Source organism: Melanotaenia boesemani, chromosome 17 (genome assembly GCF_017639745.1).
Source record: "Melanotaenia boesemani isolate fMelBoe1 chromosome 17, fMelBoe1.pri, whole genome shotgun sequence".
NCBI lineage: Eukaryota > Metazoa > Chordata > Actinopteri > Atheriniformes > Melanotaeniidae > Melanotaenia > Melanotaenia boesemani.
Genome location: NC_055698.1, coordinates 34,033,692 through 34,051,679, shown reverse-complemented (window position 1 = coordinate 34,051,679; position 17,988 = coordinate 34,033,692). Strand labels below are relative to the sequence as shown.

At 45.5% G+C, this 17,988-nt stretch overlaps 1 protein-coding gene across 1 annotated transcript in view; it reads right to left on the bottom strand.

Moving 5' to 3' along the window:
* Positions 1 to 17,988, bottom strand: part of LOC121656513 (ephrin type-A receptor 7-like) — a 156,565-nt gene that overhangs the window by 67,215 nt on the left and 71,362 nt on the right. The window contains exons 3-4 of the mRNA XM_042011547.1: positions 13,724 to 13,879; positions 5,191 to 5,520 (exon numbers count right to left, since the gene is read on the bottom strand). Of these exons, the coding sequence (XP_041867481.1) occupies positions 5,191 to 5,520; positions 13,724 to 13,879 (486 nt within the window). The remainder of the gene's footprint in view (positions 1 to 5,190; positions 5,521 to 13,723; positions 13,880 to 17,988) is intronic.

Sequence of the window (17,988 nt, the reverse complement as noted above, 5' to 3'; positions counted from 1 at the left end):
AGATCAGGATACCATGAAGGGAAAGGGCTAAGAAGAAGCAGAAAGTAATAAAGAGATGATGAGGTGAGCAGCGAGGAAGAGGTGAGAGAGTCAGTGTGTACTCCTGAATCCCCGATGCAGTATTTATAAAGATCAGGGAGTTTGGATGGAGAGAAGTTTTCATGAGAAGGTTTGCATATAAAACCTTTATGGTTCTGCTCTACACCGGCTGTTTGGAGGAAAAACATCTACTTTACTCATTCCCTGAGGGTACTTTACACATTCCTAGGAGTATTTTATTCATACCTAGGAGTACTTTACTCATTCCTATGAGTACTTCACCCATTACTAAGATTATGTCACTCATTCCTACGATTACTTTACCCATTCTAGGACGAGTTCACTCATTACTAGGTGAACTGCGCTGCTATCCTCTGGTTTCTATTAATGTAGTTTTCTTTTACTAGGAGATTAGATTTACATTTTCTACTGTGTTCCAGGTGAATTTACTCTGACACAGTAACACACAACTTGAATGTACCACTTTTGCAGTAATCTCACGTGTTTTCTTCAGAGACCATGATTATACGTACAGCCCTGGTAGTTGTGAAGATAAACTTAATTTATTTTAGGCAGGTTATTTCAGACAGGAGGCTGGAAATTGACCTTGTGGGATTAAAAGGAAGACATTGGATGTTGTGATGTTACGTCCTGCAGGAATTTCAATTGCAACGCTTCTGCAGGTTCATGTATCAGAAAGCAGAATTCATATTATGAGTTTCTCCACCCAAGAAGAAAAGAGCTGGTCAGAGTTTTGCATATATGATGAGTGAAGCAGCGTCCTCATTTCCTGCTTCAGCTCTTAGTGGAGAACATCTCCGATCATCTGTGAGAACAACAGGTCCTCAAAGTAAAGCTGACATGAGACTAGCCAAATAAGACACTGAGGCACATTCTTTCAGACACACGCACACACACACACACACACACACACCCCGTGTAAATCCTCCCTGACTCTAAAAGTCCTCTGAAAGGTCTGCAAACACACTCTCCATAAGCCTTGTCCAATCCTAGTGGATGACACAGTGAGCAGGACAACTCGCAGCCTGATACCCCATAATAACCCCACGTCAACAATGCTCTTATATCAGGTTTTCACTTTGAGTTCCTGAACTGCTCCTGTTGCTAGGTAACAGGAGGGGGATGGGGACGCGGTGGTAGTGTGATTGTAGCGGTGGTGTGTAGCTCTGTGGGGTAAATGTGATGGATATTTAACCCTTTAGCTGATCTACGGAAGTTTTCCAGCATTTCTATCCCGTCCAGGAGGTTTACAATCCAGCCACTAAATGTAGTTTTATTCAGAGACTCTATCTGGTAAATCCACAATGATCCATGATAACAGCATTATTTATCACATTTCACCATAAAAACATCACCATCACTACTATGTTGCTAAGAGACCTCTATTTAGACCTGGACATGATGATGAAGCCACTTCCTGTCAGACTTTCCACCAATCAGAGAGCTTAGATTGACGGTAACGTCCAATCAGGAGCAGCCAAAGATCAACCAGTGAGCAGAAAGTTCTATGTGTGTGTGAAAAGAAGAAAAATAATGCTCCTCTATGGCTGGAATAAAGCCAAGAAGACGTTTCTGATGCACGGTGGCGCCACAAAGCAGCTGAGCTGGAGTTGGTTTAGTGAGGATAGCAGGTAAATAGTAGCAGGAATAACTGGAAATGAGGAAAAAGTGGAAACATGGAAATAGTTTCTGTTGTGTGTTTGTTTCAATAACAATATTTTTTCTCCTGAAAGACTTGAGAGAACGATGAGATGAGAAAAGGTTTGGTCACTGTTGATCTGTGTGTTATTTCTACAAAGTTCTGTTAGTAATAAATTCTGCTTTCTTCTTCTGGTCGACCTTTATGCTGCTACATCTATTCATACATTCATTTTACATCATTTTACCTCCCAGTCTGACAGCTGCTACACACTGGTTTATAGTGGGATTAAAAGCTGCTACAGACTGGTTTATACTGGGAATAAAAGCTCCTACAGATTGATTTATACTGGGATTAAACGCTGTTACAGACTGGTTTATACTGGGATTAAAAGCTGTTACAGACTGGTTTATATTGGGATTAAAAACTGCTACAGACTGGTTTATACTGGGATTAAAAGCTGCTACAGACTGGTTTATACTGGTATTAAAAGCTGTTACAGACTGGTTTATACTGGGATTAAAAGCTGTTACAGACTGGTTTATACTGGGATTAAAAGCTGCCACAGACTGGTTTATACTGGGATTAAAAGCTGTTACAAACTGGTTTATACTGGGATTAAAAGCCTCTACACACTGGTTTATACTGGGATTAAAAGCCTCTACACACTGGTTTATACTGGGATTAAAAGCCTCTACACACTGGTTTATACTGGGATGAAAAGCCTCTACAGACTGGTTTATACTGGGAATAAAAGCTCCTACAGACTGATTTATACTGGGATTAAACGCTGTTACATACTGGTTTATACTGGGATGCAAAGCTGTTACAGACTGGTTTATATTGGGATTAAAAACTGCTACAGACTGGTTTATACTGGGATTAAAAGCTGCTACAGACTGGTTTATACTGGTATTAAAATCTGTTACAGACTGGTTTATACTGGGATTAAAAGCTGCTACAGACTGGTTTATATTGGGATTAAAAGCTGTTACAGAGTGGTTTATACTGGGATTAAACGCTGTTACAGACTGGTTTATACTGGGATTAAAAGCTGCTACAGACTGGTTTATACTGGTATTAAAAGCTGTTACAGACTGGTTTATACTGGGATTAAAAGCTGCTACACACTGGTTTATACTGGGATTAAAAGCTGCTACAGACTGGTTTATATTGGGATTAAAAGCTGCTACAGACTGGTTTATATTGGGATTAAAAGCTGTTACAGACTGGTTTATACTGGGATTAAACGCTGTTACAGACTGGTTTATACTGGGATTAAAAGCTGTTACAGACTGCTTTATACTGAGATTAGAAGCTGCTACAGACTGGTTTAGAGTGGGATTAAAAGCTGTTACAGAGTGGTTTATACTGGGATTAAACGCTGTTACAGACTGGTTTATACTGGGATTAAAAGCTGCTACAGACTGGTTTATACTGGTATTAAAAGCTGTTACAGACTGGTTTATACTGGGATTAAAAGCTGTTACAGACTGGTTTATACTGGGATTAAAAGCTGCCACAGACTGGTTTATACTGGGATTAAAAGCTGTTACAAACTGGTTTATACTGGGATTAAAAGCCTCTACAAACTGGTTTATACTGGGATTAAAAGCCTCTACACACTGTTTTATACTGGGATGAAAAGCCTCTACAGACTGGTTTATACTGGGAATAAAAGCTCCTACAGACTGATTTATACTGGGATTAAACGCTGTTACATACTGGTTTATACTGGGATGCAAAGCTGTTACAGACTGGTTTATATTGGGATTAAAAGCTGCTACAGACTGGTTTATACTGGGATTAAAAGCTGCTACAGACTGGTTTATACTGGTATTAAAATCTGTTACAGACTGGTTTATACTGGGATTAAAAGCTGCTACAGAGTGGTTTATACTGGTATTAAAAGCTGTTACAGACTGGTTTATACTGGGATTAAAAGCTGCTACACACTGGTTTATACTGGGATTAAAAGCTGCTACAGACTGGTTTATACTGGAATTAAAAGCTGTTACAGACTGGTTTATACTGGGATTAAAAGCTGTTACAGACTGGTTTATACTGGGATTAAAAGCTGCTACAGACTGGTTTATACTGGGATTAAAAGCTGTTACAGACTGGTTTATACTGGGATTAAAAGCTGCTACAGACTGGTTTATACTGGGATTAAAAGCTGCTACAGACTGGTTTATACTGGGATTAAAAGATGCTACAGACTGGTTTATACTGGGATTAAAAGCTGTTACAGACTGGTTTATACTGGGATTAAAAGCTGCTACAGACTAGTTTATACTGGGATTAAAAGCTGCTACAGACTGGTTTATACTGGGATTAAAAGCTGCTACAGACTGGTTTATACTGGGATTAAAAGCTGCTACAGACAGGTTTATACTGGGATTTAGAGCTGCTACACACTGGTTTATACTGGGATTAAAAGCTGCCACAGACTGGTTTATACTGGGATTAAAAGCTGTTACACACTGGTTTATACTGGGATTAAAAGCTGCTACAGACTGGTTTATACTGGGATGAAAAGCCTCTACAGACTGGTTTATACTGGGAATAAAAGCTCCTACAGACTGATTTATACTGGGATTAAACGCTGTTACAGACTGGTTTATACTGGGATTAAAAGCTGTTACAGACTGGTTTATACTGGGATTAAAAGCTGTTACAGACTGGTTTATACTGGGATTAGAAGCTGCTACAGACTGGTTTATACTGGGATTAAAAGCTGTTACAGACTGGTTTATACTGGGATTAAAAGCTGCTACAGACTGGTTTATACTGGGATTAAAAGCTGTTACAGACTGGTTTATACTGGGATTAAAAGCTGCTACAGACTGGTTTATACTGGGATTAATAGCTGCTACAGACTGGTTTGTACTGGGATTAAAAGCTGTTACAGACTGGGTTATACTGGGATTAAAAGCTGCTACAGACTGGTTTATACTGGGATTAAAAACTGCTACAGACTGGTTTATACTGGGATTAAAAGCTGCTACAGACTGGTTTATACTGGGATTAAAAGCTGCTACAGACTGGTGTATGCGCAAATAAAAGAGGTAAAACATGGTTTGAAGTTTTAGGGGTTAATAACGATGGTTGTTCCTTCTCCAGATGTTATTCTGGATTCCAGCTTTTATTTCGGACTCATACTAGTCTGTCACAAAAAAATACTTTTGCATCTAAAAAACTGCCTTTGTACCTCAGACCTTCAGCCACATCTTCAGCACAACCTGACTGGATCACTGTAGTGGGGTCCTGTCCAGGATTTCTAACCAAGTCCTGTACTGGCTCCAGTATGTCCAGAACACCGGTAATAAATCTCCTCTGGCAGCCGGTCCAACAGCACATCACCTACAAAGTCCTTCTTCTCTCCTATAAATCCATCAGTGGACCCCAAGAACCCATCCCGCTTCCTTCACCCCCACACAGATTGTTACTTTACTTATTTGTTGTTTAGAAGGTCCACAAGCGTGACTCACTGGGAAGGCTGGTGGACACATTGACTTGGGTGTAGAACCTCTTGTTGGGCAGCAACTCCGACACGCCGTTCAGAGCCTCCACGGTGAAGCTGTAGTTGCTGTTTGGGAGGAGGTTGACCACCGTCACTGTCCTCTCCGTCAGCCCCACCTGTTGAGGAACGAAGCCCACGCTGGCACCACACGGCTCACACTTCCTGTCCACGCACCGCCGGCACCCCACTCTGTAGGTCAGGTCCACCCGGCCTCCAGTGTCAGACGGAGCGGACCAGTCCAGGATCAATGTGGACTGTTTGATTGTGTAGACCAGGTTTCTGGGTGGAGATGGGAGTCCTGCATGAAGAGACATCAGAGAAATGAGAAACATCTGGGGCCTCATTTATCAAACTGTGCGTAGCAAAGCAAACTACAGGTGGCGTCTGTGGCGCACTTCAACTTTCAGATTTCTAAAAGCGTGAGCATGCACGTCCCACGCCTGTTTCTGTTTATAAATCAGAATCAACTCTAAAGCAGTCGCACGTGAGGGAGCGCCTTGCCCCACCCATATGGTGGCCATAGTCATCACATCATTTCCATGATGGCTTGGGAGGGAAAAGAAGAAGTGGAATTTTTAGGGGTGTGAGACAGAGATACTGATAGACCACGTTGGAAAAGGTAAAAATGTGTAACTGTCAGAAAGACAGAATAGTGGCAGCAGGTGGAGACGCTGTCATCAGTTTCAGAAGGGAAGACACACCAAAGGCATTGGAACGTCCGGATGGATATCTCAGTCAGTAGAGCATCTGTCTGCCATGTGGGAGATCGACGTTCTATTCCCAGAAAGGTGAAAAGCGTCTGCTGTTAATTTAGTAATTTATTTTAAAGTATAACTCAATATGTACAGATACATCTGAGATTGGTAGCAGTTTATTTAGTGTTAACTAATATTTCTTTCTAGTTCCTGGGTGCTCCACCTGGGTGGGCGGTGTTCCAGTTGGGTGGGAGGTGCAGAGGGACACCATCACCGCTATTAACCAGGTGGACGAGGAGTTGTGGGAAATAACGATATTCTGGACAGAAATGAGGACAACAGTAAAAACATTGTGTAAGAATAAATAAAGGAAATCCTCCTCTTGTGTGTTTCGTTAGCGTAGCATCACTTCTAGACCTCCAGCCTCCAGTCTGGTCCCGCTCTGCTGGAATGAAGGACCAAAGCTACTTTCCACACTGGCTGCTACATGCTGGCAGCAGACTGGCTCCTTATTTATCTGGATGGGTTTTATAACATGAAGTTTTGTTTCACAATGACAGAACTTGTTTTAGTGGTTGAGCTTCTTATTAACATCATCTCCCTTTTTCCTGGAAATCCTGGTTTTCCCAAGCGTGGCTCTTAGGAGGATTAATATGGAATGTGTCTTTATTCATGTCTGCAAACAGCTTTAATATGTAACATGTGGTGTGGAAGGTAATAGTGGATTGTGTACAAATGTCTCACATTTCACATCATTTCTTGGTTTTATTCTGGACCGTTGGTGTCGCTGTTTCCCGTTTTTCCAGATTTTGTGCGTACGCCTGGATCAGAGTTGCTGTGGATGTAGAAACATTTTCCCGTCATGTTTGGTTTTTATAAATCCCTAAAGTTAAACTATATTTAGCGTATGCTGGTTTTTGTTCCGCAAGCTTGATAAATGAGATCCTGGTCCTTCCTTCAACCAGGGACAATCTACTCCTTTCAGGTCACCTGGAAGACCAACTGCTGAAAACCTGGAAGACCAACTACTTAACATGCAGAAGATAAACCACTAAACACCTAAACTGACCTTTCGAGCCAGTCATAGGACTTACATTTAGAGATACATGGCTCTGTATCTTGAGAGGTACATTGATTTGACCAAACTCTTGTGGTACTATCTATTCCAAAGGTCAGTTGTCTTTGCTGAATTCATGTGATACTTGCAGAAACAGACTTTTATACCTAAATACGTTTATACTACCTACATGATGCTAATAATTAGATACTACAAGAACAACTAATAAACACCTGGAAGACCAACAGCTGAACAGGTTTAATATCACCAGATTTTCTTCTAGTTTAACAACCTGATAACCTGGACTCTGATCCCGGTTCAGAGCCCATACCTCCTCACGACTCTGGTCCTGATTTAGACTTCAGACCTGCTCATGACACTGGTCCCAGTTCAGAGCCCAGACCTGCTCACAACGTACCCATTCAGAGCCCAGACCTCCTCACAATTCTGGTCCCCATTCAGAGCCCAGACCTTCTCACAATTTTGGTCCCCATTCAGAGCCCAGACCTCCTCACAATTCTGGTCCCCATTCAGAGCCCAGACCTCCTCACAATTTTGGTCCCCATTCAGAGCCCAGACCTCCTCACAACTCTGGTCCTAGTTCAGAGCCCAGACCTGCTCAAGACGCTGGTCCCGGTTCAGAGCCCAGATCTCCTCATGACTCTGAGGAACATTCAGTTAAGAGGAACACGGCTGAATATATATTCAGTGTCAGGAAGTGTGAACAAAACTGAACGTTCCTTCATTAACACGACTATCTATGTCGGGAAGCGTGAATAAAAGTGAACGTTCCTTTGTTAACATGGAAAATTATCCGTGTCTGGAAGCATGAATGAAACTGAACAGTCTTTCATTAAGGCGGCTAACTATTTGTGTCGGGAAGCGTGAATGAAACTGAACATTCCATCATTAACACAACTAATTATTCATGTTGGGAAGGGTGAAGAAAAATTAACGTTCCTTCATTAATGAGCCTAATTATCCGTTTAAATTTGAAGGTTCCTTTGTGAATATGGCTAATTATCTGTGTCAGGAAGCGTGAATGAAACTGAACATTCTTTCATTAATGTGGCTAATAATTGTGTTGGGAATCATAAATAAAACTGAAAGTTCTTTCGTTAATATGGCTAATTATAATGTTGGGAATCATAAATAAAACTGAACATTCCTTTGTTAACACGGCTAATTATCATGTCGAGAACAGTGAATGAAATGCAGCAGATGAAGTTAAAGATGTTAAAGACTCAACTCATCATTGAAAAAACAACTCTGATGTTATTCTAGAATTATGCTGCATTGATCAAACCTCCTCCTCCCTGAGCCGCCACCTTATCGTGGTGGAGGAGTTTGCGTGTCCTGACGATCCTAGCGGCTATGTTGTCAGGGGCTTTATGCCCCTGGTAGGTTCACCCATGGCAAACAGGTGTCTAGCGGAGGGACCAGACGAAGTGCGGCTCAAAAACACCCCTATGATGATGATTAATCATGGACCAAGGTTTCCCTTGCCCCGGACGTGGGTCACTGGGGCCCCCCTCTGGAGCCAGGCCTGGAGGTGGGGCACGGAGGCGAGTGCTTGGTGGCCAGGCCTTTGCTCATGGGGTTCGGTCGGGCTCAGCCCGAAAGGGTGACATGGGCCCCCCCTCCCGTGGGCTCATCACCTGCAGGAGGGGCCATAGGGGTCGGGTGCAGTGTGAGCTGGGTGGCTGCCAGAGGTGGGAACCCGGGTGGTCTGATCCTCAGCTGCAAAAGCTAACTCTAGGGACATGGAATGTCACCTCTCTGGCGGGGAAGGAGCCTGAGCTGGTGCGCGAGGTTGAGCGGTTCTGGCTAGATATAGTTGGACTCACCTCGGCGCTGTCACGGTTATGGACTTTATGTTTATGTTTTTGGATTTCTGGTCATGTTTAGTTAGTTTTCCCTTGTGTGCTGTGGTTTTCTGTTCCTGCCTCGTTAGTTCACCTAGTCTGATTAGTTATCCACTTCACCTGTGTCTTGCTGTTCCCTCTGTGTATAAGTACTCCTGATTTTCTGTTGTTCCTTGTCGGATCCTCACCATTCACGGTTGCCTGTTCCCTCTGGTTTGTGTTATCTGTTTTTTCTCGTTCTGGATCCTGAAAATAAACCCTTTTTACCTGCACCGATTCTGCCTGACCGCCTGCATTTGGGTCCTCACCTCCTCCGACACCCACTATCCGTGACAGTAGGATCCGACCATACAAATGGACCCAGCAGGTTTGATGGCTCTCTTCCAGTATCACGGTTCTGAGGTTGCTGACTGGTTCACTACGGTGGAGGAGCCAGACCTGTGGTTTCCTGATCCTCCTCCTACAAGGTCCAGGAGGAAGAGGACGCCCCTCGAGATCATGACGTCAAGCGGACTGGTGGGACTGCTTCTTGGACTGGACACAGAGCCAGAGCCGCTGGATTGTCCAGAGCGGTCGCCTTTCTGGGGGACCAGATTGGCGATAAGCCCCAGGCCACTGGGGCGGGCCTCGTCTCGGAGGTCGACACCAGCTCCTCGGTCAAAGTCTCGAGTGACGACATCAGCTCCATGGTCACGGGTGTCGCCACGGGCTCCCAGGCCCATGCCTCCAGCTTCCCCTCCAGTTCCAGTGCCTCAGCACCCCACGCCTGCTCCAAGTCCTGCCATGCACTGCAGCGTCTGGCGCCTGCTCGGAGGTCCTGCCCTGCACCGCAGCATCTGGCGCCTGCTCCAAGGTCCTGCCCTGTGCCGCAGCATCCGACGCCAGTTCCAAGGTCCTGCCCAGCTCTTCGGCGACCCACGACGGTGTCCAGGTCTTCTTCCCCTGTGTCGGTACCATTGTTGCTCACCCTGCTCTAGTCCCTGTCCCCGAGGGGGTCTCAGGCCAAAACGCTACTCACCCTTTCCTAGTTCCTGTTCCCGAGGGGGTCTCAGGCCGAGATGCTCCTCACCCTGCTCGAGTTCCTGTTCCCGAGGGGGTCTCAGGTCGAGATGCTCCTTCCCCTGCTACTGGTACCCGACCCAGAGATCCAGTCTGCCCGTCTGGAGTTGCTCCCGGTGAGAGACGGAGAGCAGGTGTGGGTGCCTGTGAGTTGGGGTTTACCCCGGTAGACAAAAGGGTAGCCTCCCTCCGCCTTCAGGTGGGGGGACGAGTCCTGACTGTTGTTTGTGCTTATGCATCAAACAGCAGTTTAGAGTACCCACCCTTTTTGGAATCCTTGAAGGGGGTGTTGGCGAGCACTCCTTCCGGGGACTCCCTTGTTCTGCTGGAGGACTTCAATGCTCACGTGGGCAATGACAGCGAGAACTGGAGGGGCATGATTAGGAGGAATGGCCCCCCTGATCTGAATCCGAGTGGTGTTTTGTTGTTGGACTTCGGTGCTCGTTGTAGTATGATTTATGTTTCCTCAAGTTCTGTAAGATTAATTGATGTCATGTATATATGAAATGTACTATTTTTCCTTGGTGGAAGTATATGTGTGGACCGTTGGTCCAGGGGAGATGTTAAGAATTGAGGTGCTCTTTTGAGCGTTGGAAGAGAAAAAAACGCCTGTCCCGCAGAGTTAATCCCTCTCAATGTGCTGAGTTTCCCACATCCATCTACGGACTTGTAACACCCATCAACAACGCAAGAATAGATGTGTTACACTGGTGTCAGCGGTTTGTGGACTTACCAGCATCTAAAGAGGTAGAATTTTACTCTGGGACAAGCTAACGTCAGTGTGGCGCTTCCTAAGCTAACGGCACTGATAACGGAAAACAACAACGTAATGGACTTATCTTCAATCACATTTTGCTTTAACTTTAAGGCTGTGGATCTGTGGATACTACATTTTACTGAGTCCTGAGGATTTTCTACTCTTGCTGCTGCACAAGGCTAAAGCATAGTGTAAGTTCAGATCTGCGAGAAGCGGGGTAGTTAACAGAAAATAACGGCAACTTTTAGTCACAGCAGTTAGCACATAGTGGAGATAAAGGAACAAATTACCTTTTCATTCGGGAAATCGCACCATCCCTCAGCATCGTCAAATCTTGTGCTGAGTTTCCCACGTCCATCTACGGACTTGTAATACCCATCAACAACGCAAGAATAGATGTGTTACATCGTCATGGACTGTCCATAACGAACGCCTTGTTCAGGCATAAGAGTGCCCACATGTGCATTTGGCACCAGGACACTCTTGGCGGCAGTTCGAAGACCGACTTCGTAGTCGTGTCGTCGGACTTGCGGCCGCATGTCCTGGACACTCGGGTGAAGATAGGGGTGGAGCTGTCAACTGATCACCACCTGGTGGTGAGTTGGCTCAGATGGTGGGGGAGGATGCCGGTCAGGCCTGGCAGACCCAAGCATGTTGTGAGAGTCTGCTGGGAATGTCTTGCGGAGTCCCCTGTCAGAAAGAGTTTCAACTCCCATCTCCAGCAGAGCTTCAACCATGTCCCAGGTGGGCTGTGTTCCGTGCCTCTATTGTTGTGGCGGCCAGCCGCAGCTGTGGCCATAAGGTCAACGGTGTCTGTCGTGGTGGTAACCCCCAAACTTGTTGGTGGACACCAGCAGTAAGGGATGCCGTCAAGCTTAAAAAGGAGTCCTATCAGGCCTTTTTGGCCTGTGGGACTCCAGAGGCAGCTGATGGGTATCGGCGGGCTGAGCAGAGCGCAGCTTCGGCTGTTGCTAATGCAAAAACTCAAGCATGGAAGGAGTTTGGAGAGGCCATTGAGAATGACGTCCGAACGGCTTCAAGAAGATTCTGGTCCACCATCCGACAACTCAGGAGGGGAAAGCAGTGCTCCATCAACACTATGTACGGTGGGGATGGGGGGCTGCCGACCTCAACTCGGGACGTTGTGAGGCAGCGGAGGAAATACTTCGAAGACCTTCTCAATCCCACCAACACGTCTTCCAATTCGGAAGCAGAGTCTGGGGTAGCTGGTGCTGGCTCTCCCATCTCTGGGACTGAGGTCGCTGAGGTGGTTAAAAAGGTCCTCGGTGGCAGGGCCCTGGGGGTGGATGAGGTCTGCCCAGCGTTCCTTAAGGCTCTGGATGCTGTAGGGCTGTCTTGGCAGACACGTCTCAGCAGCATCGTGTGGACATCGGGGACAGTTCCCCAGGACTGGCAGACTCGGGTGGTGGTCCCACTCTTCAAAAAGGGGTCCCTGTACGACCGATGTCAGAGCTTGGTCCGCATCGCCAGCAGTAAATCAGAGTCCTTTCCAGTGAGGGTTGGACTCTGCCAAGGCTGCCCTTTGTCATAGATTCTGTTCATAACTTTTATGGACAGAATTTCTAGGTGCATCCGAGGTGTTGAGGGGATCCACTTGGGTGGCCTCAGGATTGGGTCTCTGCTCTTTGCGGATTATGTGGTTCTGTTGGCTTCATCGGGCCGTGATCTTCAGCTCTCACTGGAGTGTTTTGCAGCTGAGTGTGAAGCGGTTGGGATGAGACCATGGTTCTCAGCCGGAAAAGGGTGGAGTGCCTTCTCCGGGTCGGCAATGAGGTCCTGCCCCAAGTGGAGAAGTTCACGTATCTCTGGGTCTTTTTCATGAGTGAGGGAAGGATGGAGCGGGAGATTGACAGGCGGATCGGTGCGGCATCTGCAGTGATGCAGACTCTGCATCGGTCTGTTGTGGTGAAGAAGGAGCTGAACCAAAAGGCAAAATTCTGGATTTACAGGTCGATCTACATTCCTACCCTCACTTATAGTCACAAGCTGTGGGCAGTGACCAAAACAACAAGATTGCAAATACAAGTGGCCAAAATGAGTTTTCTCCGCAGCGTGGCCGGGCTCGTTAGAGATAGGGTGAGAAGCTCGGTGATCCGGGAGGGGCTTAGAGTAGAGTCGCTGCTCCTCCACATCAAGAGGAGCCAGATGAGGTGGCTCGGGCATCTGGTGAGGATGCCTCCTGGACTCCTCCCTGGTGAGGTGTTCCGGGAAAGTCCCACTAAAAAGGGGCCCCGGGGAAGACCCAGGACACGGTGGATGTCTTTGTTGGCCTGGGAACGCCTCGGTATCCCCGGATGAGCTGGTAAATATGGCCGGACAGCTTAGGCAGCTGCCCTCGCGACCCGACTTCGGATATGCAGCAGATAATGGATGGATGGATGGATGGACGATCAAACATCATTTATCTGGAAAAAAATCTTTTTCATTCCTTTAATGCTTCCAGCTCTGCTCCTCCGTGTGAACGGTGTGCTTGATTAAACCAATCTGGGGAATTACTGAATCAAAAGAGTGATTAATGTGCTCATTAGGCTGAGTAAATGTTATCACACAAGGATCACAGAGCACCGGCATCAGTACTGGAATGAAACCCTCCACTAGATACCATCATAGACCCAGCAATAAATGCCTCAGGCTTTGCTGCCCTGATATAGATCCTGTTCCTCCATCTAACCACAACTTCAACCCATCATCAGGTTCGGATTCTGGCTGTGTGGGAGAACCGGGTAGGAAAAAGGACGGTGTGAGGACAGAGGGAGGAGGTTTCTATTTGGCAGAGAAGAGAACAAGGAAACGACAACACACACAATAAAGAGGAGAAAGAAGAGGTTAGATGGAAGGAGTCAGACGGAGGAGGACAAGGATGAGGTTGAAAAGGAAGTTGTGAAGGAGGAGGGTGGGGCGAAGGAGGAGGAAGAGGAGATGGAGGAGGTTTGGATGAAGGAGGACAGATAATGGACATATCGAAGATGTCCAAGATGTGGAGGTCAGAGGGAAGGGATGGGTGGAGGAAAGGGAACTCTCAAGATAAAATGATAAGGCATTCTTACGTGTGCATGGAGCTGAGGGATTGTCCAGGGGGGTCCTGAAGTGGTCTTCCTCACACACACAAACCACGGATCCTTCCTCCTCTGCAATGCTGTTGGCCGGGCAAGGAAAACATTCCATCTGCCTGGAGGACATCTTGTAGGATCCGGGAGGACATGCTGGAAAACAAACAATTAGCTCATATGAATAAATGATAATGGAAAAAGCTGTTTTTCCAATAGTAATAGAAATAATAGAAAAGCCAGCTGGAACCAGAGGAACTTTTCAAAATAACAAAAAATCAGGAATCTTTTGTCAGAACCATTCACAACAGAACCTAACCACATGACTCCACTACGAAGTTCTTCATGATAAAAACTAACTGGGATCCTGTACTGGTAACATCGTCACTGTATTTGGCTAAAGATGGGAACCCGAGGTCCGTCTGCAGATGGTTCTGATTCACTTACACCTTTTCTAGTCACTGAAAGATCTGCTCTGCATGGTGGAGCAGCAGTTAAGGAGTTAAAGAGAGAAATAACAGGACTGAACCATCTCTGCTGCTGGTTCTGATCCAAATAACAAATTGCCTCCATTTTTCCCAAAGAAGACCCATCCTGCAGTGTCATTTCTGGCTCTGAGAGGAATTTAACATCAAAAGGTGTGAAGAAGGAGTAAACAATGTGTTTATCAGGATGTAAACAGATCAACAGATGTCTGCAGAATTTACTGCACACTAACACACACACACACACACACACAAACACCAACACAGTCTGTTTTCCGCTGAGCGTGACACTCACACATTTCTCTTCCTTGCAGCTCGTCTCCTGAATGAAACTTTCTTTATTTCCCATCTCCATGTTCATACTGAGAGGAACAAAAGCTGGAGTAGAAACTCCAGGAAATACCCATTGCTCACCCTGGATGAGACTCCCCAGGATTAAAACTCCTCACCAACATTTTATGGTGATATCATCAGAGAAACTTCTGGAACAACCACATCCAGTTGATCCCAAACGAATCAGACTGGACTACCTTCTGCTGTTCCCAGCCACTGGAGGCAGAGATCTGTACATCTGACCCAGATCTGGCCCGGACTTGACCTGAATCTGGCCCAAATCTGACTGGGATCTGACCTGGAACTGGATGTGGATATAGACCCAGTCTGGGTCTGGGTGTATATATTTACTAGAGATTAGATTATAGCCCTTTTCAAAACAATCATGATCAGCCAATTTTGCTAATTAAATGTTGATATATTCTTAACTTTTTCATAACAAGGTAAATGTTAAGTGTTGGTAGAACTATGTCATTGCACCATTTGTCCACTAGATGGAGCTCTGACTCTGTTCAATCCTCAGTCCTCACCGCTGTCAATAACTACAACAGTAGCTACAGCCAGGCAGCACTACAGGGGTGGGCGGAGCTTGATGACAGGTACATTTATAACAACGTGAAATTGAGCATGACTCAGCATGTCTCCAGTTCCAGTTTAACTCTGTCATGTGTCATGACAGTGACCCATGTTTCATTGCATCAGTCATGCTTTTAATTTCCGTTGCATTGTTAAAGTTGTGCTAACCTAGCTTAAGTTACTTGTTGTTAGTAATAACATTGCTGTGGTTATGCTAACCAAGCATAGTGTTAGCTTAAAGCCAGTAATACGTGCAGAAATTACGTATCTGAGAGTCCAGAACGAGGTTTCAGGATGCATGGCCTTACATATCTTCCAGGTTGTAAACATGTCTCTGCTTTCAGGCGTCTTCCCTCAGACCCTAAAAACAGCCGTCATCAAGCCACTACTGAAAAAGACAAACCTGGACTCGTCCCTCATGAGCAGCTACAGGCTGATATCAAATCTCCCCTTTCTTAGTCAGGTTCTAGAAAAAGCTGTCTTCCAGCAGCTACACAACTTCCTGACACTAAATACCTGTTCTGATGACGAACAGTCAGGTTTCCGGCCACACCACAGCACTGAGATGCTTTAGTTCAGGTCTTTAATGGCATCCGCCCGAGCACAGATAACAGGAACATTTCAGTCCTGGTACTGCTGGATCTCAGTGCTGCATTTGACACAGTCGACCAGAACATCTCACTAGACCGGCTGGAAAACTGGGTCGGACTTTCTGGTACTGCAATTAACTGGTTTGAGTCCTGTTTAAAAGACAGGGACTACTTTGTGTCTATAGGTAACTATAAATCTGAGCAAACCAAAATAACCTGTGGAGTTCCCAAAGGCTCCATCCTGGAGCTACTGCTGTTCAACATCTACATGCTGCCACTTGCTCACATTATGTAAAACAACTAAACATGTTACCACAGTTATGCTGATAGCACACACATCTACATAACCATCTCACCAGGAGACTACAGTCCAATCCAGACTCTGATCACCTGCGTGGATCAGATTAAAGATCGGATGTTCCAGAATTTCCTTCAGTTAAACGAAAACTGAAATAATAGTTTTTGGAGCCAAAGGAAGAAAAATTAAAAATCAGTTTTTAGATTCAAAGAGCAGAGTTCAAAATTACCAACCAAGCCAGAAACCTGGGAGTAGTCCTGGACTCAGACCTGGATTTTAGCAGTTATATTAAAACAGCTGTGAAGTCGGCCTGTTATCACTTAAAGAACATCTGGAGGATTAAAGGACTGATGACTCAGCAGGATTTAGAAAAACTGGTTCACATTTATCTTTAGTAGACTGGACTGCTGTAATGCTGTCCTCACAGGTCTCCCTAAAAAGTCCATCAGACACCTGCAGTTAGTCCAGAACGCTGCTGCTCCAGTTCTCACTAAGACCAGGAAAGTAGATCCTAGAACTCCAGTCCTCACTAAGACCAGGAAAGTACATCCTAGACCTCCAGTCCTCACTAAGACGAGGAAAGTAGATCCTAGAACTCCAGTCCTCACTAAGACCAGGAAAGTACATCCTAGACCTCCAGTCCTCACTAAGACCAGGAAAGTAGATCCTAGAACTCCAGTCCTCACTAAGACCAGGAAAGTAGATCCTTGAACTCCAGTCCTCACTAAGACCAGGAAAGTAGATCCTAGAACTCCAGTCCTCACTAAGGCCAGGAAAGTACATCCTAGACCTGCAGTCCTGTCTAAGACCAGGAAAGTACATCCTAGACCTCCAGTCCTCACTAAGACCAGGAAAGTAAATCCTCAAACTCCAGTCCTCACTAAGACCAGAAAAGTAGATCCTAGAACTCCAGTCCTCACTAAGACCAGGAAAGTACATCCTAGACCTCCAGTCTTCACTAAGACCAGGAAAGTAGATCCTGGAACTCCAGTCCTCACGAAGACCAGGAAAATAGATCCTAGATCTTCAGTCCTCATGAAGACCAGGAAAGTACATCCTAGACCTCCAATCTTCACTAAGACCAGGAAAGTAGATCCTAGAACTCCAGTCCTCACGAAGACCAGGAAAATAGATCCTAGAACTTCAGTCCTCATGAAGACCAGGAAAGTAGATCCTAGACCTCCAGTCCTCACTAAGACCAGGAAAGTACATCCTAGACCTCCAGTCCTCACTAAGCCCAGGAAAGTAGATCCAAGACCTCCAGTCCTCACTAAGACTTTTAGTCTTTAATCTGCTGTATTTTAGCGTCTTTCTTTCTGTTTTTATTTTATTCATTTTATTTCTTTTAATACACTTGTTATTGCTTTCTGCACCCCAGTGCTTTTAATATTTTATGTAAAGGACTGAATTGTCGTCTACATGAAATGTGCTGTACAGATAAAGTTGCCTTGCCACATAGAGGCTCACAATATTATCAATACAATATTTTCCCATCACCTGGATTAGAGTTCTGCTGCTGGTTGACCCCTCTTCACCTCCTCTCCACCCCCAAACGGTCCAGGAAGATGGTTATTCTTCCTGGTTATATGAACACAGTTCTAAACTGGGCTGATGGGGATCACATGATGAATTTATTTTAAATGCATTATAACTGAGTCTGTAAGAGACTCTTTCTTGTTAATCAGTGAAAATGAAGCTGAATTCAACTGTATTTTAAAAAGAGTTTCATAATATAATCCATCCATCCATCCATCCATTCATCTTCTACCACTTTTCCAGAGACAGGTCGCGAGGGCAGCTGCCTAAGCAGGGAAACCCAGACTTCCCTCTTCCCAACCACATTCACCAGCTCATCCGAAGGGACCCCGAGGCGTTCCCAGGACAGCCAAGAGATGTAGTCCGTCCAGCGTGTCCTGGGTCTTCCTCTGGGCCTCCTTCAAGTGGGAAGTGCCCGGAACACCTCACCAGGGAAGCGTCCAAGAG